Source organism: Protomyctophum bolini (genome assembly GCF_963924005.1).
Source record: "Protomyctophum bolini genome assembly, chromosome: 5".
Lineage (NCBI taxonomy): Eukaryota > Metazoa > Chordata > Actinopteri > Myctophiformes > Myctophidae > Protomyctophum > Protomyctophum bolini.
Genome location: NC_137866.1, coordinates 43,685,218 through 43,708,171, shown reverse-complemented (window position 1 = coordinate 43,708,171; position 22,954 = coordinate 43,685,218). Strand labels below are relative to the sequence as shown.

Genomic DNA, 22,954 nt, shown 5'->3' with positions numbered 1-22,954 from the left:
CCTCTGTTGCAATTGCTCTTAATTTGCCCCAATCTGTTTGACCTCCTGCTCTAACCTTGTCATTTTGCTCTGCCCGTTTCAAGGAGGAAGGTGATTCGCCGCACGGCTCCTCCAAAAAGAGGAACCGGGTGAAGAAGAGGAGATACGAGGACGAGAGCTCCGAGGAAGACGCGACGCCCCGCCGCACCGCCGGCATGGCAACCAGGCCCAAAGACACGCCGCCACCTTCGTCCTCCCGCTACTCCGGGGAGGGCGCCGGGGGCTCGGGGGCGGGGCACTCGCCGTCCAAGCGGCGCCGCATGACCACCCGCAACCAGCCCGACCTCACCTACTGCGAGTGAGTGCTGGTGACATGTGTTTGGAATGATGCCTTTTTACCCATTCTGAGATCAGATTCTAAAAAAGCTATGTTTCTATGTCAGTCGTTCTTCGATAAAAAAAAAGAACAGACCTACAAGCTCGTAGCGCGCGCCTCTCGGTGGCGTGCTATGAGCTTGTAGATCTGCTATTTTTCAATAGCTAAAGCATAACACAATGCTAACACCAAAAGGGGTTCCCGACTTCCCGCCCAGAATGGGTTAAAGAGCCCATTCAACCCTTTTGCAAAGAGATCTTATTTGAATTATGTTTGGGAGACAAGAAACACTTTCCTGGGGTTTTTATGTGGGTAATGTGTGTTTTTTTAGATATTTTTGTATTCCAAAGTGTCTGTGATGTCATGGACACTGGTCTCACTGCTGGATTACTACAATTACCATAATGCTCTGCTGCACTCACCCCACTGGAGTGCAACATGTAGTCCAGGAAGGAAGTGAGATCTATTGCGGGAGGATCGCCGACCACCCGAGGCTTGAATACTTTTACCACGACTAGCGCGTGTTTTAATTAGAATCGTAATCAGTTTAGATTCCGAGAAATCAGCGGGAGAAGATTTTCATTGGAGGGGGATCATTTTGCCGACCGACCAACGACTTCCGGTTTTGAATGTTGTGCAATAGACCGTAGTATGTCGCTCGCCGATATCAAACAAAAAAAAGCATATATACGGAGTTCTCCGTCATGGCCAGATTCCAGATGGGTTTGATAAGACGGGTATATCCGTTATGGGCAGTTAAAGTGTTTTAAGTATAGAGCCCTGTGGGATACCAGCAGTCATCAAATTATATAGGGTTTAAGTGGTTAATATTGTCTTGTAGGCTCACATTAACTATGATCAACCAGCCTCAAATAACTATTTCTATTCCAACCTGTACAGGTAGATTTAATGTGTTTGACAAATCTTAATTGTTTGTCACGGTTATTGTGAATGAATGCATGGGACCCGAATGGAGACAAAGGTCTTTCTACCAATGCTGTGTTTGACTGTACCCTGTACTGTTTGTACCTGTATTTTATTGTCTATTAAGAAAAATATCAAACAAGGTCAGGGAGACATAAGCTCATTTCTCCTGAAGGTTTTTTTTTTTTTTACTCTCACCATAAAACATGACATTATTGCTAGCTCGCTAAGCTGACCAACAAAACAAGCTTTTGGTATCCAGGAAACTCGTTTAGGAAAGTTGACCACCTTTATTGACGTCAGTTTGAAAGCGCCTGTACAGCGAATACTGCTCCTCCTGGCCCTGCTGTGGGACCCATGTTTTACTGCTCCTCCTGGCCCTGCTGTGGGACCCATGTTTTCGGAGCCAGGTTTGTTGCACCGTTCAAAGCTGTGATGGACTGATGGTGTCGATGGTGTGTTTCTCCAGGATCATCCTGATGGAGATGGAGGCTCACGGAGACGCCTGGCCCTTCCTGGAACCCGTGAACCCGCGGATGGTGCCAGGCTACCGCAAGATCGTCAAGAACCCCATGGACTTCCTCACCATGCGAGAGAGGCTGCTGCAGGGAGGGTACGACGGTCAAAGGTTATTACTGGAGCTTAGACAGGATGATATATATTGAAAGTGGGCCCTTTTTATTGGCCATATAATATTTAATGAGTGTTCTACAAATGCCTTCTAAATCAGTAGTTTGCACACTTTCAAGATTTTTCAGAAATGTTCAAAATCAATAACGGATGTACAAACGTACAAAATTCAAGATTTGAGCACAGACTAATCAATATATAGGTATCGCTCTGCCACTGATTAGAATAGCCAGCTATTCAGCCTTGACAAGTCCTTGACGGAACCTACGCTACTAGTTCATAAATGCATGTGAAGCTCACAAGTTGTCAATACACGTGATATTGACTCACTTTGAGAAGTCACAATGTCAGATTCTGCTTCTTACTTCCAAGTTGGCTTAGCCCAGAGCCGAGTCAATGGGTCTGCGCTGGCTGAGTAAACCTTAGCCCAGAGCCGAGCTAATGTAACTGACCATCAATATCATGCCAATAATTACGGTAAAGCATCTAGAGTATAATCTTGGTTAATTAAGCATATGAACCCATAGTTTCCCTATTCTGGGGTCAACATTTTGCCTGAAATAGCAGATCGATAAGCCTGTAGCTTATCTGTGTTCAGGGGAGGGAAGCCAGGCGGGGAGGAGGGTGCATTTATGGTGCATTTATATATGGTAAATGGTGCATTTATATAGCGCCTTTATCCAAGGCGCTCTACAGAGATTGTGCATTACATTCACCCATTCACCGATGCTGGAGGAAACCATGCAAGGCACCAATCTGCCCATCGACACTTCGACACTAACTCTGGGGAAGCCCGGGTTTGAACTGGGAACCTTTGCGGTTTCCATCCGGTCACTCTACCCCTGAGCCACTCCTACGGGCTGCGGCCGTTGGCAGCAGGAGGAGTAGGACGGAGGCTCTACGTCCTCTCCACACTGGCATGTAAGCCAGCCCAGTAGGATACAACATCAGCACACTGACAACACACATACATTTATGTGGGAAGAAATTAATTGGCATAACGACTAAACAGGTGGGGGGAGAAGCTGTTTGAATGGAGGTGTCATTCTCTCCACAGGTACTGCAGCTGCGAGGAGTTTGCGGCCGACGCCCAGCTGGTGTTCAACAACTGTGAGCTCTTTAACGAGGACACGTCTGAGGTGGGGATGGCTGGGCATGCCATGAGGCGCTTCTTCCAAAACCGCTGGGCGGAGTTCTACGACAACAAGGACAAATAGGCCCTCATTTCTGCTTGTCGCGCTCGCCGAGCGCGGCCCTGAGAGTAGCCGACCTACAAGCTCAGAACGTGTCGCCGTCTGCTATTCGCGGCAGTGTCGCGCGACGGAAGTATGCCTCGGGATATTTAGGAGCCCAGGAGCGCTCCTCCCCGTTAGCGGTGGAGCTTCCTCAGACTGTTGTCGCTCCTCTTCCCCGTCACTACTTTAAGACTGTCTGGAAGACGCGTCCAGCCACCATGTATTTTTAACGTGTATAGGTATATATGTATAGATTTGATTATTTGTCTGTTCTATCATTTCCACTGTTGGCCTCAGCTTTTTTTTTTAAGGCCCCCAAACTCGTTGTTGGCTTGAACTTCTTTCTTCTGCTCCACATTCCCTGGACTCGTGGAGAGGGAGGGATAACCTCCAGTCTTTTCACCTCTTCACTTTCATTCTCTCGCTCGCTCTCTCTCACCTGTGTGGAATCCTCCCGTCATAGTCTCATATCGTATAAGCAGGGTCCCGCCGTGAGGGGGTCACCGGGGGTCTCTCAGACTGACTGTTTTCTGGACCTGCTTAGAAGAAACCCCCCCCCCCCCCCGCCACCAACACAAAACCTCTTTAAGGCGTGGGACCCTTTCTCTTACCTGTTCAATGGAGATGTAATGTAACGTGGTTCTTATGCCTAGAAGTAATTTTTTGCTCCAATATATTTTTTATTATATATTCTATATATATATATTATATATATAAAGATTACCATAGCTGGGATTATTTAATAGCAATAGCCTGTAGTGAATGTGTACAGACCTACCTAATGGATGATGTTCTAGACCATTTATCAAAAAGGCCAGTTTAAACAAAACAAAAAAAATGAGCGTGTTTTCTTCTTGGATTGTCACAAGTAGGCATTGTATAACCTCCACTTAAACTCTTACACACACACACACACACAGACACGGTCACATGATTCCCTAGCCTGTGAACCAGACATCTGCCAGTACAAAATATAAAAACATAAAGCCTGTGGTAGATTAGTAGGTAGAGATTGGATCCCCCCCCACCCCCACCCCACCCCCGAACCAATCAGGGCCCAGTATGCAAATATGAGGCGTGTTTATCAACCTGCCAATCTGATCGCTGCTGTTGGCTATAGCGACGTTTGCGCCACCTATAGTCATGATTGGCTGCCCGAGTCTGACCCCATACTCTGAAAGGCTGCGGCGGAAGTCTCAGCGGAAGCCCCCCAGACTTCCATTGAAGTAAATAGCGGGGGGGGGGGGGGGGGGGGGGGGGCTGTCGCTCCTCATCCACTCTCTAGATAGTCTCAACCCAGAGTCTGTAACGCCGCAGAAAGGGGGGACTGATGATGCACAACACGGAGAACACCTGTTTCACCTGGCTAGTAATGATACGCGTGGCATTCTTGTTTTAAAAATATATATTAGATCTTAGTCTGACCAGGCTAATGAGCCCCCTCACTCACACACACACACACACACACACACGTGCACACCCTTCCTCTGCTGCTGTGTGAAGGACACTGGTTTCTATAACTCACTGGTTCTCAACCTGTGGGGCTGGGGTCCACTGGTTGGCCTCCACATAATTGGCTAAGATGTAATATTAAAAAGTGATGCCAATGCACCACGTGGGTTCCATTGATCCAAGGTGGAACACTGGAGTGGGCCCTTGTTCCAGAGAAGCTTGAGAACTACTGCTATAACTGGAGGATTTAGTCTATATAACCAGTCTGGGAGGTTGTACTTGGCTTTTTGGATCACATGAGCAAACGAAGCCGGTAGTTTTTAGCTTCGGCATACGTGGTGGACGTGCGTCGCGGACCATATTGAGTGGAGCTGAAACGATGCAAGCACCATTTTAACTCTTATTGATTTATTAATTTGTTTTAATCTACATTAAGCGCTCACTGTACTTTTTTGCTATTTACACTGTAATGTGTATTAAAGTAAACTGGGACAAAGAATCACGTCACTTTCAGTTGACTTAAAACAAAAATACAAACATGACCAGTGATGAAACTACTTCTAGATATTAATATTTCCAGTTTGTAACAGGTCTGATGGGGCGGAAAGCACTGAAAGGCTGTCACGTGGAAGATGATGGTCCTGTATGACGTACCAGATTGAAGGCCAGACATTGGCAAATGTCCCCTTAGGTGGAATCCACAACTCAAAACAAACGTCTGCCCATTTTATTCCGTTTTTACATTCCTCTTTTCTTGTGTGTTTTAGAGTTTTTGTTCTGTTTTCCATCTGTACAAGGGCCAAGTTGGTGTCAATGAAGGCGACAGGATGACTCCGAAACCCGGGTTTTTATTTAAGCTAGTTTCTTACACTGAAAGCAAATCGGTTCTGTTGGAAATACACTTTGATGTTCCTTGTTACGCTGAAGGGATAGCTCTTGTTTTTCAAAAAAAGAAAAAAAAAAATCAAATAAAAACCAAACGTGGTGTTACGTGAAATTTTTAACAATGTACAGTTTTTGTGACTTTAAATTTGTTCCTTTCTATATATATTTTTAGGACCAATTTATCATTTTTAAGAGGAGGTATTACAAGACTATGTTGTATCGAGGTGATGTTAACATGTGAGCATCTGTAGAATGTACTGTGCGTTGAATAAAAACCACATCTAGTAGAGAGGATTCGTTGTCCACGGACCCTTTTTCCTACCCGCTTTCAGTGCCATGATCACACTGCATACATGGTTAAACCAGGGGTCTTCAACGCTTTTCAGGCTAAGTGAAGCCCAACACACGCCGTCTGCGAAGCGGGTGCGCGGCAACGCCTGGAAAATAGAACAGTGGTGTATCAGAGCGTCAGGCGAGGCGTGAATGCGCGTCGGACGCCGCCGGTGTGCGATAGGTTCATTGAAAATAAATAACGGAGGCGGCAGGTTTTGACGCGTGGCGTTCGCAGGCGGTGTGTGAGGCCCTTATCGGAGCGTCAGGCGAGGCGTGAATGCGCGTCGGACGCCGCCGGTGTGGGATAGGTTCATTGAAAATAAGGCGGCTGTTTTGGCGCGCGGCGTTCGCAGACGGTGTGTGTTGGGAGCGAGAGATGAAGCAGGGACCCCCACTACATGTTGCATAAATTGTGTTTCAGATTAAACATTTTCATAGATTGCTGCGTAGACTTGTTGTAGCGTTGTGTTGGATTTGTGTATTTCCTGACTGTTAACCCTCAGTAGGCCTACTTGAAAATGTGCACTTTGTCTGCCTCCCCACCCACAATTACAGAAAGATTTGCCGCAATTTTTCATACAAGAAAGTACAATGGTTTTAAGTGGTAAAACTATGTTGCGCTTTTATCCATGCACCCACTGTGCATATAGTTTCAACATATCCCTGCATATAACCATAATGCCATAACTATAGTCAAAACTCAGAGGATAAAGTTGACTTAACATAATGTCTAGCTTTGGGAAGATGTGACAGATTGGCAAGGCCTTTAATTAATATGCCTTGTCAGGTTCTTCCCCCCCCCCCCCCCCCCCTTCTCCTCAGACATTGTAATTTATGCAAACAATGTCTATGTCCTGTTGCTTGGTTGTGAGAGTCCAGTAGCCTACTCGAGGTCTGATAATTATTCCACGACTGCAAATGACCTCATGATGCCTCTTAGATATGTGACACACCGCAAAGTGTCTCACAAGAACCCTGACCCAAGAAGGCTCCAGTGTATTTCCGATGTCCAATACTTTTACTTCTACTCCACTACAGCTCAGATCCAAATATTGTACTTTTACTCCACTACATATATATATATATATATATTTTTTTTTTTTAGTTAGTTACTTTATAGATTTTAAATATACAATAACCTCTTTCAAATAGCCGATCTACAAGCTCACAATGTGTCGTGTTGCGATGCATTGTGAGCTTGCAGGTCGGCTTTTTTCAAAAGTGTTTCATAATTTTTTTTGAGTGGTGCAACCACTTCATTACACAGCTATGTGTGTCCCTGGGTCTATCTGTCCCAGACCCAGGGACGAAAATAGCTTTGTTTGTATTAACCATTTCTCAACCGTTTAGGACGCGGGCGGCTTTCTGGGAAATGGCCCCTGGGCGCATTCCTGAGGATCTGGATGTTCCAGGGACCCCCCGGGACCCCCACATGGTAACTGTCATTTCTCGACCATTTCGGACACGGGGCGGCTCGCCGGATATGGCCCGGACCCCTGGCCGCATTTCTGGTGGTCTGGATGTTCCAGGGACCCCCCGGGACCCCCACATGGTAACTCTGTAATTTCTCGACCGTGTTGGACACGGGGCGGCTCGCCGGAAACCGGGCCGGCACCCTGGCCGCGTTCATATGGGTCTGGAACTTCCGTCGACCCCCCGGGGTCCTCCACACGGAGTTTCACCACTCACTTCACACGGGTGTGATTTTTAAACTTGAAATGCGACATTCTGTATAATGAGCACTTTTACTTTTGTAACTTCAAGTACGTTTTTATACCAATACTTTTGGTATACTATTAACTATTTCTAATGTTGCAGTGTTGATACTTTTACCCAAGTAACAAATGTTAGTACTTTTCCCCCAGCGAAGGAACTGCAGTGTGTTGTCATCATGTCCTGTCTGAAGCACATGTTGTTGCCTGGAAGGCCTTGCTATCACAAGCAGCTGGTGCACGCTGACACGGACTCAGAGTCACACTTACACTAGCCACTCTAAAACGGCTGCAGTGTGTAAGGGACTCTTACTGTATAATACTGTATGTAAATGATCAACAAATCTGCATAGCAATGCCTTCTTTTACTTCCACAGATGAATTCTCTCTCTCTCTCTCTCTCTCTCTCTCTCTCTCAAATCCCTTAGCTGGCACTTTGTGAGGAGTTTTAGTTGCACTGAGTGAGTGAGAGAGAGTGCGTGTGTGTGTGTGTGTGTGGCGCAATATTGTGTCCGTGTCAGCATTCTGTGTGGAGGGGGCTGAAAAGTCCCCACGCCAGCGGGTTCCACTGTGCCCCCCTCCCCAACCATCCTGCCCCACAACAGGCGGGCTTAGCGCCACAAAAGCGGGGATAACGGTGCCTGTGGATGGGGGTAATCCACACCATAATGGGGCGCGCTAACACTCCGCCCAACCAGTTCATTCTGGACCCAGTCTGCTACACTGAGGGCCCCTGACGCCAAGAAGGTCAGGACATTGTCCTCCTACCATACCTGTGTCCCCCAAACCTTTCTGCATCACGGACACCTACAGCCAGGCTGCAGTGAACATCCATCTCACCTATACAGCCAGGCTGCAGTGAACATCCATCTCACCTACAGCCAGGCTGCAGTGAACATCCATCTCACCTACAGCCAGGCTGCAGTGAACATCCATCTCACCTACAGCCAGGCTGCAGTGAACATCCATCTCACCTACAGCCAGGCTGCAGTGAACATCCATCTCACCTATACAGCCAGGCTGCAGTGAACATCCATCTCACCTACAGCCAGGCTGCAGTGAACATCCATCTCACCCACAGCCAGGCTGCAGTGAACATCCATCTCACCTATACAGCCAGGCTGCAGTGAACATCCATCTCACCCACAGCCAGGCTGCAGTGAACATCCATCTCACCTACAGCCAGGCTGCAGTGAACATCCATCTCACCTATACAGTCAGGCTGCAGTGAACATCCATCTCACCTATACAGCCAGGCTGCAGTGAACATCCATCTCACCCACAGCCAGGCTGCAGTGAACATCCATCTCACCTACAGCCAGGCTGCAGTGAACATCCATCTCACCCACAGCCAGGCTGCAGTGAACATCCATCTCACCTATACAGTCAGGCTGCAGTGAACATCCATCTCACCCACAGCCAGGCTGCAGTGAACATCCATCTCACCTATACAGTCAGGCTGCAGTGAACATCCATCTCACCCACAGCCAGGCTGCAGTGAACATCCATCTCACCTACAGCCAGGCTGCAGTGAACATCCATCTCACCCACAGCCAGGCTGCAGTGAACATCCATCTCACCCACAGCCAGGCTGCAGTGAACATCCATCTCACCCACAGCCAGGCTGCAGTGAACATCCATCTCACCTATACAGCCAGGCTGCAGTGAACATCCATCTCACCTATACAGCCAGGCTGCAGTGAACATCCATCTCACCTATACAGCCAGGCTGCAGTGAACATCCATCTCACCTATACAGCCAGGCTGCAGTGAACATCCATCTCACCCACAGCCAGGCTGCAGTGAACATCCATCTCACCTATACAGCCAGGCTGCAGTGAACATCCATCTCACCCACAGCCAGGCTGCAGTGAACATCCATCTCACCTACAGCCAGGCTGCAGTGAACATCCATCTCACCTATACAGCCAGGCTGCAGTGAACATCCATCTCACCCACAGTCAGGCTGCAGTGAACATCCATCTCACCCACAGTCAGGCTGCAGTGAACATCCATCTCACCCACAGCCAGGCTGCAGTGAACATCCATCTCACCTACAGCCAGGCTGCAGTGAACATCCATCTCACCTACAGCCAGGCTGCAGTGAACATCCATCTAAACCACAGTCAGGCTGCTGTGAACATCCATCTCACCTATACAGCCAGGCTGCAGTGAACATCCATCTCACCTACAGTCAGGCTGCAGTGAACATCCATCTCAACCACAGCCAGGCTGCAGTGAACATCCATCTCACCTACAGCCAGGCTGCAGTGAACATCCATCTCACCTATACAGCCAGGCTGCAGTGAACATCCATCTCACCCACAGTCAGGCTGCAGTGAACATCCATCTCACCCACAGCCAGGCTGCAGTGAACATCCATCTCACCTACAGCCAGGCTGCAGTGAACATCCATCTCACCTATACAGCCAGGCTGCAGTGAACATCCATCTCACCTACAGTCAGGCTGCAGTGAACATCCATCTCACCTACAGTCAGGCTGCAGTGAACATCCATCTCACCCACAGCCAGGCTGCAGTGAACATCCATCTCACCTACAGCCAGGCTGCAGTGAACATCCATCTCAGTATACAGCCAGGCTGCAGTGAACATCCATCTCACCCACAGTCAGGCTGCAGTGAACATCCATCTCACCCACAGCCAGGCTGCAGTGAACATCCATCTCACCTACAGCCAGGCTGCAGTGAACATCCATCTCACCTACAGCCAGGCTGCAGTGAACATCCATCTAAACCACAGTCAGGCTGCTGTGAACATCCATCTCACCTATACAGCCAGGCTGCAGTGAACATCCATCTCACCTACAGTCAGGCTGCAGTGAACATCCATCTCAACCACAGCCAGGCTGCAGTGAACATCCATCTCAGTATACAGCCAGGCTGCAGTGAACATCCATCTCACCCACAGTCAGGCTGCAGTGAACATCCATCTCACCCACAGTCAGGCTGCAGTGAACATCCATCTCACCCACAGCCAGGCTGCAGTGAACATCCATCTCACCTACAGCCAGGCTGCAGTGAACATCCATCTCACCTACAGCCAGGCTGCAGTGAACATCCATCTCACCTATACAGCCAGGCTGCAGTGAACATCCATCTCACCTATACAGCCAGGCTGCAGTGAACATCCATCTCACCTATACAGCCAGGCTGCAGTGAACATCCATCTCAGCGTCAGCCTTTTGCCAGTCAAATGAAAGCTGTTCCATATTATCATTGCATTGCACTTTATTAACATTAACTTTATTCTATTGCCATTCATTACATCACAACTTTTAACCACTACGTATATAGTTTGACTGGCGTCCCCCAGGGATCTATACTAGGTCCGTTCCTAGCATCAAAGCCATGTTCAATATTCTGTGTCAATCCCAGACGCTCTGTGTGAAAGGGATGGTGTTCGTCTAACATTACAGCTGATATTCATGTGAAAAAGAAATGCGGTAAACCAAATTTAAAAAAATATATATGAAAAACCCTCTGAGTTGCAAGAACAATAACAGTGAATGCTGCTCAGTCCCCAACTGAGTTCCAAACTCAAACGCCTGTCGCCGTTTTCACGAAGAGTAATGTTTGTTTCGCATCAAAGAGCATGTGAAAAGCATTCACAGATGCAGCAGTTCAATAGTTGCTGTGGCAACAGCATCATGAAAGTGGCTGCTGTCCCCATGGTGATCACAAGTAGCTGGAGGGGGGGGGGGTGATGAGATTTCATTTCGATAACGGACATGATGGAGATTTCGAGCGTGTCCAGATGATTCAATGATGACACCGTTTAATTCAAGTTACAGTTTGAAGCATTTATAGTAGACACATTTAACCTTTAACCTCTGTCATCACTGCTTTACTTCCACGACCACCTACAGTACACTACGACAATCTATCTTATCCAATTTTGGGCGGGAACCCCTTTTGGTGTTAGCATTATGTTATGCTTTAGCTATTGAAAAATAGCAGATCTACAATCTCATAGCGCGCCACCGAGTGGCGCGCTACGAGCTTGTAGGTCTGCTATTTTAGAAAAATCGAAGAACCACTGACATAGAAACATAGCTTTTTCAGAAAACTGTCAGGATGTAGAAGACATTTTTAGAATCTGATCTCAGGTCAGAATGGGTTCACCCTCTACCCTCTCCTAATTCATATGAAAATCAGGCTTGGGAACTGTGTGAGGCAACAGGTGCTGAGGACTCTCCAAATTAGAGAGGACTGGAAGAGGAACATTACACGGGGGTAGGGGGGGACCTTAATTGCCATTAACCACTTAAGCCCTATTTTCTTTTTAAAACATTCTAAAACTTGTATTTGTAATTTTTCTGATAATAGTCGCTCACAATGGCGATGTGTTATGTAAAAAGGAGGGTGCGTAACGTATGTAACGGGTTTAACAGTTGGACAGATGACGGCCAAGGTTTCAGGACTAACGTTCTCTTTATTCCCATGCGACCACACACTGCTTACCATGTCCACAAGGAAACAAAACATCAAAAGGCAGATCATGACAGAGGCTCAGAGGCTGTGGGCGTGACTACACACCTGTTGTGCATCGGGGTTGATCGAAGCACACAGGATGAATCGGTCATCCCCACAAGACATTCAGGGAGAGATGACAGATCTTTTACAGTATCTGCCATTTCATACTTTGTTTCCTTGTGGCTATCTACCACATTATTACCTCAAGCAGTGTGTGGTAGCAAGGGAATAAAGACAACCTTTGTCCTAAAATCTTGGCTGTCATCTGTCCCAGCAATTGAGCCTGTTATAGGGCTATAGAGGGGTCTATGAAAAATGTATGACAATAAAAAGCATAAAGAGAGTAGAGTAGAGTTAAGAAATCAATTTGTGCAGGACAATACATGAACTTGCCTTGCACGGTTTGCCACAGAATGATGAGTACAGTGAGAGAGTGAGAGACTATAGAGAGAGAGAGAGAAGAGGCTGTTTGTCATTGAAGGACACTGCAGACACTCGTACTTCAGAACAGGTGATGAGCTGTGCTGCCTAGAGACCCCCAGACCCTTATAAAACCTGACCACACACACGACGGGAAGTAAAGACACAGCCATCTGGACAGATTGACAGACAGACAGAAGAAACAGCATCACTTGTTTGAAATGGCACTGCATGAGGTAAGCTACTTAGTTTTACAACTTTGCATTTACCTTTATTTTGTGTACTTTTCTCTCCATGAATGCACTTCAAAGGATATATGTTCGTATTTGACTTATCTGCAACATAACTAGTGCGCCTCAGAAAGAACATGTAAATGTAAACAATAACGGATGGTATTCATTACATTTTTACTTATTGCCAGGTTGTTTCTCAGTCTAGAGGAAGATGTCATATTTTAAGGGTTAATGTGTCTTGAGGTCCACAATCGAGAAAAAGTCTCACTTTTTGCATTGCTCTTGGCACATACTACATTTTGCATTTAAAAACAATTGTGACATAACCTTGAGGCTCAGTTGAAAAACTTGAAAGTGTAATTAGTTGCTTTATTTCTACTCACTATCGATATAACAGGGACTGTACTTTATCAGCTACATGTAAAGTTGTTTCCAGTGTGCCAGAATAGCTGTGAGCCTGTGATGAGAACGATGTGCCGATGTGGAAGCTATAATTTAACGATAAACGTGGGCTTTCTGTGTCACTGCCCCCCTTCCCTCCGAGGAGCTCCGTAGCCGGCAGTTCTGGCGTGCCATGCTTGCAGAACTGCTGGGCACCCTGGTGTTAGTGAGTACCGTTTTAGGGGCCTCTGTGCCGGGCCCCGAAGAGGCCCCGGTGGGACCCCTGTACCCGGCCCTGGCAGCAGGGGTGGTCATAGTGGCACTGTGCCACTGTTTTGGAGAGATCAGTGGGACTCAGGTGAGTCAGCAGCACCAGACCTTGTGGCTGTTTGAATTTCATTTTGGAGTATATGCTGTACATCTATATTGTATCTCCACATATATCTTTAAAAATATATATAAATTAGCACCTGGTGCTTTGTTGTACAAAAGTGTTTCCCAAAACTAGAGTTTTAAAAGTGAAAGTTCTGTCTCTGTCATAGCGTTTAGGGCTTTGTCAGAGTATATCCGTGTCACATTTGTGCCCCGTATATGGAGATATCTTTATTCCTTTTCCTGAAAAGTAATTGTTTTGGATTTGGACATATACGATACATACCTCCTCACCTTTATTTCCCCTGACGTGTCAGGTGAACCCCGCTGTGACCCTGACCATGATGGCTACAAGGAGGATAGACGTGCTCCGGGGCGTGGCCTACGTTAGCGCACAGTGTATGGGAGGCTGCCTGGGAGCCGGGGCCCTCTACCTGGCCCTGCCACTCAAATCCACCGCGGACTGCTTCGTTAACAAGGTTTGTGTTGTTTTTAAATCAACTCTTCATAACACTGGCTATACCTCTGGTATATCCTTGTTGAAAAGATCATGCTGTTCCCGCCACCGGTGTATAGGGTCCATTGGGCCACCCGGGCCGTGTCCCATTCATTTTAGAACTAAACCCAGTCTAACTTCGAAAAGACGGGAGCGAAAAAAAACAAGAAAAGCAACAAGAGATGGCAGTCCTTCACCCCCTGTGCATGCACAAGCTGCCTTTGTTTTAAATTTTAAATGGTCCACCATTAGCAATTCGGCAGGTGATAAGGTGGCCACCGAAAACTACAACATGACATCATGCCGTGGTGGTAAGCCATTCACCGCTCACCCAAACACATCTCTCTGTTTTTACTAAAACTACAACATGACATCATGCCGTGGTGGTAAGCGATTCACGGCGCTCACCCAAACACATCTCTCTGTTTTTACTAAAACTACAACATGACATCATGCCGTGGTGGTAAGCGATTCACCGCTCACCCAAACACATCTCTCTGTTTTTACTAAAACTACAACATGACATCATGCCGTGGTGGTAAGCGATTCACCGCTCAACCCAAACACATCTCTCTGTTTTTACTAAAACTACAACATGACATCATGCCGTGGTGGTAAGCGATTCACCGCTCACCCAAACACATCTCTCTGTTTTACTGTGGTCACCTTATCACCTAAAACTGGAGTATGAATGAATAGGCCTTAACATTGTCTCGCCTTAAGTCTGGAGTAAAGTCAGTTCCTCCACAAATAATTTGAATAATCGCCATAAGTCAAAATACAAATTGGCCTACGTCATCCTCGTATGTTACATGAGTGACGGACAGCGTTATTTGTATGTCAATAGTCATATATTGTAAACGTTTTGGGTGAAACGACGGAAGAAATATCATATAGTTTGTTTTGTTTGAGGAGAGTTGAATTGTCCTCCGTGGCAAACTGCAGGTGCCTCTGGAGGGGAACGCAGCCCAGGCTCTGGGCATGGAGGTGTTGTGCACCTTCCAGTTGGTCTTCACTGTGTACGCGGTGGAGGGCCAGAGGCGGAGGGAGAGCACGGACACAGGGAACCTGGCCATTGGATTCGCCCACACCACTGGAGTTCTGATGGCGGTGAGAAAACCACTGATTCAACCATCCTTTAGAGCCATTTGTATGGATCACGACTCAAGTAAAAAAACTATTTTCCTATAAAAAACACATAATCAGCAAACGTCTGATTTCTCTTTTGGGTCTCGACCTGAAAGGTTTGGGAACCAGTGTTTTAATAGCCTCGGAAACCCAGACGTTTTTCTTTTTTTTTTTTAGAGACAATGAGGTCAAGGTCTTGGGGGGGACAGCAGCACCCAATATCAACCATAGAAAGATATTAAAGATTAATGAGAAGCGGATGTATAATCTGAACTGTAATGACTGACTAGTGACGTGCTGTAAGTCTGTGAATGGACTATTACAGTACATTTTGGCACAGAAATTCTCAGTTTGGTTTGCATTGACTTAAATAAAAAGGTCTGCGCATTAGTAAAAAGGAGGGGCATTACAACCACCAGTCTACCAGTACCACAGGTGTAGACTAGTGATTCTCCATATTTTAATGTCAGGGACCCCCGGTCTGACATGCATTAGGAGTCAGGACACGGATATAGTCATTTGATAGTGATTCTCATCTCTGGCATCCTACTCTACACCGTACAATACTCAGTGTTCATTCAACTCTGAGAGTGTGCAAATGGGACCATTCCATGTGTACACTCGTACAGAGTTACAGACCTGTAAGGGTCACTCGTACAGAGTTACAGACCTGTAAGGGTCACTCGTACAGAGTTACAGACCTGTAAGGGTCACTCGTACAGAGTTACAGACCTGTAAGTGTCCAAAATGATTCCTAACTGTCCATCCATTTATCTCGGGTCACCCTAAAACCCAATAGGACGCGTGCTGGGGGTCTACAGCATATTAAAACGAATAGAAGCCTCATTGGCTGCTGCAGTTCATTGGAGACACGTGTCTCGACTCTCCAGCGTTACAGGCGGAAGTCAAGCGGAAGTGCGGAAGGCACGCTGCATCGCTGATTACTGGCCAATCACAGCGCGTCTTTTCCTGGGATTTATCAATTCAATCCAAATGAGCTTTATTGGCATGAGAAAACAAACGTTTACATTGCCTGTCTGATCTATGGTCTGATTGGCCTACCGAACGTCCCCTTCCCTGACGCACACGGAAGGTTGGCAAGCTTCTGCTATGCTTCCGCAAAAGCTTGCCTCCATGTTGCCTACCCTTGAGATACACACACACCCCAGAGCCGATGGAGGCGTCTTACCTTTCTATGTCTATGGTCTACACAGCAGTGGTTCCCAAACCTTTCAGCCCGTGACCCAAAACAGAAATGAGGTATTCGCCCGGAACCCAAGCTATAGTGAAAATAGCGGATCTACAAGCTCACAACGTGTTGCTTCGCGCCACGCTGTGAGATTGTACATTGCCTATTTTCAATACTTCTTGTTTGTTCTAATTTGTAGAAATGTCTTCATTACATCAAAATCATTGGATTTTGTTATTTTTTTGTCGAGCAAGTGTCCTTGAGCAAGACACTGAACCCGTAACTGCTCCTGATGAGCAGGTTGGTGCCTTGTATGGTTTCCTCCGCCACCTGTGTCTGTGAATGTATTGCACACTGTATAACGCTTTGGACAAAGGCGCTCTACAATTGCACCATTTAGCATTTAGGCACCCCCCACCCCATCGCATAAAATCCTTGATCCCCTGCCCCCACATTTTGAATGGTTGTATTGTTATCGTTGTCCAGGCAAGATTCTCTGGGGGATGTATGAATCCTGCACGTGCTCTGGGTCCAGCCATCATCGTTGGCTTCTGGGAAAACCACTGGGTAAGACCCTCCTCTGACATCCATCAACCTCTGTGTTTAACTGAGATTTTTTACTTTGAAGACAGGCTTTGTACAAAATCAGAATCTAAACAAACGTATACTGTATAGGCCTAGCTGGTATTTCCATGTCTATGGATATTTACACCATTTTGCGTGTATACCAAGTGGTGTAGAGTAGCTAAGTAAATGTACCGTACTTTATAGTCTGTACTGAAGTACACCTTTTGAGTTTTCCTTTTTCTTCTCTTCTCTTTTTTTATTTCCAAATAAGTAGTATTTCCAAATTTCTGTACTACTTCTACTCCACTACATCTCAGATGGCAAATGGCAAATATTATACTTAAAGGACCACTTCACCACTTTTCAACTTCTCTTCCTATATAATTGGTTCTATTAAACTAATGTTCATGATAAAATACCACTTTCTTTTCCTGAAAAATCTCCCTAATGATAATGTCACTGATGTCGATAATGTCGAACTGCCCAAAGCCCTCCTATGAGACACAGACTGAGTAGGAAAAAATTGTAGTGTTTTATCATGAACATTAGTGAGGACCAATTATATGAAGAGATGTTGAAAAGTGGTGAAGTGGTCCTTTAAATTAAACCAAAGATGCCCTGAGGGAATGCCCATATATGGACCTTTTTTCCCCATTTTTTAAATAAAATGTGTGCTAATTATAGTAAGGCCAGGCGGGGCCTCCAGCCAGCCCAGTTAGGATCAATATATGGAATGTTAGTACAGGTCAGCTCCTATTGTGGAAACTCAATATAGAGTGCCTTATTCTCATTGACTTATATGATATGTAACCATATTGTAACTATAACCTACTCATATGACATGCATGAATACTCTCTGTACTCATGTGTACTTGTACATTTTGCTTGTGCTCACAGTAAAGTTGTTTTCCAAGTGTATGATTATGTGACACATGATGTCCATGACACCAGGTCAGCATTGTACCAGGTCGCCGAGATCTGATCAAGTGTTATTGATGGTTAAAAGGAGAAACCACGAGATGCCTTAACAGCCACGGGTTGGGTGAGGCATCCCAAATTGGCTCGGTAAATGGGTGTTTTGGTAAACAACTTAGGGTTGGCAAAAGACTAGGATTGTTACTTGATGTTCCAGAACATTCCTCTTATGTAATCATGTGCAATATAAGCCTAACTGCTTCAGCTCCATATATGGGTTTGAGGTCAGATGTAGAGTTGCCTGGCCGGCTCCATTTATGCAGATCTAGGTGAAGATCCAGTCTCAGTCCATATATGGCTGCACAGGGTTTAATGAGACCAGTGTCTTGATCTTCCTATATGGAGAGACGGCCATATATGGAGTGTATCACGAGGCGTGATGGACTGAATGCTATATGGAGCGTATCACGAGGCATGACTGACTGACTGACTGACAGGTTTTGCAGGGTTTCATAGTAATCTGCCTACAGCCGCAATTCAATTATTTGCAAACTTATAATAGTTACTTTGTAGATTCTGATTACAAAACTTCATTAGTCACTTCAGTCCTGCGTACATGTCGGCCATTTGAAAATAGCCGATCTACAAGCTCATAATGTGTTGCATCGCCAGCTTGTATAGATTTACTATTTTCAAAATATTTGTTATTGTAAATCACCCATTCTTGAGATAAGGGACAAAACTTTTTTCAAACTGGATTTTTTTTTTTTTTAAGATACATTCAAATCAAATAGATGTATTTGTAGACACAGGTCTCAACTACCAATCTTGAGAAGGAACAGGTTTTTCGCATAACATTTCTTTCTAAAATGGGACATTTATGCACTTAATACCTGATTCATGTCAACTCCGTCAGACACACTAAAATCCCTTTTAATTGAATTTTATCATTTCAACAATAATATAAAGTCCTCAGTTATCTTATAATGGCTTTCAGTAATCAAGTTAAGTAATACAAATCTTTTAATATTATTTTGTTCCAATATCACACTATTATGAAATATCCAATTTCTCAAAACCGTCATTTCAACCTTTATTTTCAATATTATAACATGAAAACCATGTAAAAAAAAAAAAAAATCATCATTACGTATCATTTCAGTTGGTGTTTCAATACATAAGCACAAAAGATTTCACAGCAAATTTTCTATTTCTTTGGAAATTAACAAAAACATCACGGGACGAACGTCTGACGGAGTTGACGAACATCTGACGGAGTTGACAAGTTTAACTGATTTAGGTTCTAGACCACCTAGGATCTTGATTCTGGTGACTAATCCCACATTTTCAAGGATGAGGAATACAGTGGTACTATTTAGAGCTGTGAACATGTCAGCCATTTTTCAAAATGGCCGCCAACTTTCTGTTATTTCCCAATAACTCAAGTTCTACACCACCTAGGATCTTGATTCTGGTGACTAATCATACATTTTCAAGGATGTGGGATACATTGGTACTATTTAGATTTGTCCTGTGACCATGGTAGACATTTTTCAAAATGGCCGCCAACTTTCTGTTATTTCCCAATAACTCAAGTTCTACACCACCTAGGATCTTGATTCTGGTGACTAATCATACATTTTCAAGGGTGAGGAATACTATTTAGATTTATCCTGTGACCATGGATGGTAGACATTTTCAAAAATGGTGGACCTGCTATTATTTTACCAATTTACTCAGGGAATATTATCAGAATAATATAAAATCTGTGAATACATTTCTTACCAAGAATTTTCTTCACCAATGTTTGTAAAGGTGTCTACTAACATATCCCACATTGGTTTCTATTTGACCACCCTAGGGGCATGTTTGACAGCTGCTGAAAGTTGGGTACCATCAACAACCAATATAAGGCTAAATGTTCTAAATTTCATTATGCTTTAAGTAGCATGTGGCATGTCAAACTAGGGGCTTTTCATGATTCTGGATCCATTCCAAGCATTAGTTTTGCACAAAAAACACTACGTTGGCTAAAAACGGCCATAGCCATCATCACAGATGTGATGAGGTCAGCACATGTCGGCACATTTGGGCAAGTGGCTATGGCCAAACTAGGGGGTCTATGGCCAAACTAGGGGTCAAACTCCTTGGGCTAAATTCGGTGAGGTGAACAGTGAGCAGTGAACAGTGAGCGAAAGACTGAAGACAGAAGATTTGGCTTCAGGACCATCAGGCAGGATGTGCAGACACTGAAGGCATCAGTGTCTTTCTCTGTGTCCCCAGCATGTCAACCAAAGCAATGTTACCAAATCAAAGGAGCCTTCACCTCATGTCACCTGGGGCTGGGTGAGCAATCGTATCCTGTATCTAAACTCACAACTAAATACAGACACTTGGCCAGACTGCCGTTTGAAAGGGTCAAACCCCTCATCCTGATTGGGGAAGACCACCCCACCTAATCACACCAACCGAACAAGTGAGGTTGGGGCCTCCAGGTGGGCCAGCAGCCATCTGCACAAGACTGGGCTGGACCCTGCAGGAAAGCAATCTCCAGCCAAGACAATGTAAGTTGACTATAACAGAGCCCCAGAACACAGAGCTCAGGAGAAGGATGGAGAAACACTGGCAGGAGGCCACCAAGATACAATGCCCCAGAGACCCAGAGTGTGCCACCACTGGCAGTAAGGAGATCAACTGCTGCAGCAAAGATGTCATGAAAGGCAAGTCTCCACCAAAAAAAACCCTGAACCTAATCGGGGTGTCAAGAGACCAAAGTTTCTCCCCCACAGTTCCCTGCAGTGGCCAGTGAAGTCAAACTGTGCATCTGTACCTGAAAGGGGCAAGTCAAAGGCCAGAAAGCCCACCTCCTTTTAATGTCCTGTCAGTAGAAACTCAACCTGCACCTGAAATAAGCCCTTACCTCTCCCAGAGAAAGTTCATCCTTGAAAATGTAATGATTAGTCGCCAGAATCAAGATCCTTGGTGGTCTAAAACTTGAGTTATTGGTAAAATAACAGCAGGTTGGTGGTCATTTTGAAAAACAATGGCTGCCATGGTCACAGGACAAATCTAAATAGTACCACTGTATTTCTCATCTTTTAAAATGTATGATTAGTCGCCAAAATCAAGATCCTAGGTGGTCTAAAACTTGAGTTATTGTAAAATAACAGCAGGTGGCGGCCATTTTGAAAAAAAAAAATGGCTGCTATGGTCACAGGACAAATCTAAATATTACCAATGTACCCCACATCCTTGAAAATGTATGATTAGTCACCATAATCAAGATCCTAGGTGGTGTAGAACTTGAGTTATTGTAAAATAACAGCAGGTGGCGGCCATTTTGAAAAATGGCTGCCATGGTCACAGGGAAAGTCTAAATTGTACCACTGTATCCCTCATCCTTGAAAATGAGGTCTTAGTCACCAGAATCAAGATCCTAGGTGGTGTAGAACTTGAGTTATTGTAAAATAACATCAGGTGGCGGCTCTTTTGTAATATGGCTGCCATGGTCACCACGAGACAAATCTGTGATGGCCCCATAGCCAAAAATGTTCCTTAAGGCATGCTCTAACTGTGTGCCAAATTAGAATACTGCCCATTATTCAAAAACAATAATTTTATTGTTTTAGGAACACTTTTGTCAACTCCGTCAGATACACGTCAACTCCGTCAGACACAAAATCTGACGGAGTTGACGTCTGACGGAGTTGACAAAATGGCATTTGTTTTCATCTTAACCCTCTTTAGTACAATGTAGCCATTTTGTTTTTGCTTAATTTTGTTAGCTAAACCTAACCCCTAAACTAAAATAATAAACATTATTTTGGAATTCTTAACAAAGATCATAAAAATGTGCAGACGGAGTTGACATGTAAAAGCTGTGACCACATTGTTATCAACATTGTTTGTTTAAAATATCAAACAATTGAATGCTTGTCAGACCAGGTACTCCACTGTTGCAACAAATATAAATGGGACTTGGAAAAGGAGTCTTCAGGCTAAATCTGTCGACAATATTTTCTGATTAATTTAAGACTTTTAAAAAAACCTGACGGAGACGTGGGACGAACATTTGATATGAGATATTTAATAGAAAATATAAATTAAAATTAACTGTGTATATTATTTGCTATGTTGTTGACAATCTACTTTAATTTAGTATGTATATTTATGTGATTGTGACAGTATTAGACACTTTTTTGGCAGTTTGAAATTGTGGCCACTTGCTGGGGACAGGCTAAATACAGGCCTTTTTGGGTACAGGGCCTGCTTTTAACTAATTCAGATGGAATATGAAAACAATTATAATGAAATTAAGGGCATAATAATACACAACTGTATTACACTTAACTTTGCAAGTGCTTTTATTTTTATGAATTAATTTATTTTTTACATAAAATAAGGCTCTTATGTGTGGGACATGTTTTTTCCACTTTTGTCCCTCATCTCAAGAATGAGTGAAATACATTCGAAACATTGTGAAATCGGACATTCTGTATAATGAGTACTTTCTACTTTCGGTACTTTTGTACTTTTACTCAAGTACATTTAGAAATTCCGGACATGTATACTTGTAACTGAGTATTTCTACAATGGGGTTTAAAATGTGAGCCCCACCACTGCCCGTACCGCAGGTGTTTTGGCTCGGCCCGCTGATCGGCGCCATGCTGGCCGGCATCTCCCACGAGTTCTTCTTTGCGGCGGCGGCGTCTCGCCACAAGCTGGTGGCCTGTCTGACCTGCAAGGACATCGAGATGGTGGAGACGGCCAGCGTGTCGCGCTCCTCACTGTCCACGGTCACCCAGAACGCCATGAGAGCCAAGCAGGCTAACAAACAACAGGACAACAACTAAATTAATGCATGTGTGTGTTAATGTGCATGTGTTTACTGTTAACACATGCACGAGCGCATGCACAGATTGGACACGCACGTCACGCACGCACGCTCACACGGACACACACACGGACACACACAGTTCTTTAATTGCGAACGCAGTGAGCACTTACTATGAGACCTAGCAGATCATGTCTGTCTGTGTGTGTGTGTGTCTGTCTGTGTGTCTGTCCCGCTATCCAAATATGGAGTGTGTTGCATCAGCAATCACTCAGCTCCATATATGGGCACAAAAGGGGCCAGGTCCACTCAGCTCCATATATGGGCACAAAAGGGGCAAGGTCCACATATACAGTAACAGCGGGACAGACACACAGACAGACAGACAGACAGACAGACA

General features: G+C 45.0%; 2 protein-coding genes across 8 annotated transcripts in view; both read left to right on the top strand.

Annotated features, from left to right (window-relative positions):
* baz2a (bromodomain adjacent to zinc finger domain, 2A) overlaps positions 1 to 4,350 on the top strand; it is a 30,332-nt gene extending 25,982 nt beyond the window's left edge. For 5 of the 7 annotated variants that reach the window (XM_080764557.1, XM_080764558.1, XM_080764553.1 and 2 more), the window contains 3 exons: positions 84 to 337; positions 1,749 to 1,907; positions 2,967 to 4,350. In XM_080764557.1, the coding sequence (XP_080620683.1) occupies positions 84 to 337; positions 1,749 to 1,907; positions 2,967 to 3,126 (573 nt within the window). In that variant the 3' untranslated portion in view covers positions 3,127 to 4,350. The remainder of the gene's footprint in view (positions 1 to 83; positions 338 to 1,748; positions 1,908 to 2,966) is intronic. The other 2 variants (XM_080764559.1, XM_080764556.1) reach the window with 1 other exon arrangement.
* An 8,131-nt stretch (positions 4,351 to 12,481) lies between these two features.
* Positions 12,482 to 22,573, top strand: LOC308315141 (aquaporin-4; the record flags this gene model as incomplete). The annotated part of the gene is made up of 6 exons (XM_080762980.1): positions 12,482 to 12,675; positions 13,220 to 13,411; positions 13,743 to 13,904; positions 14,867 to 15,031; positions 16,725 to 16,805; positions 22,355 to 22,573. Exons 1-6 carry the CDS (start codon positions 12,661 to 12,663, stop codon positions 22,571 to 22,573), a joined length of 834 nt encoding a protein of 277 aa, XP_080619106.1. The 5' UTR covers positions 12,482 to 12,660.
* Between the last annotated feature and the right edge of the window lie 381 nt (positions 22,574 to 22,954).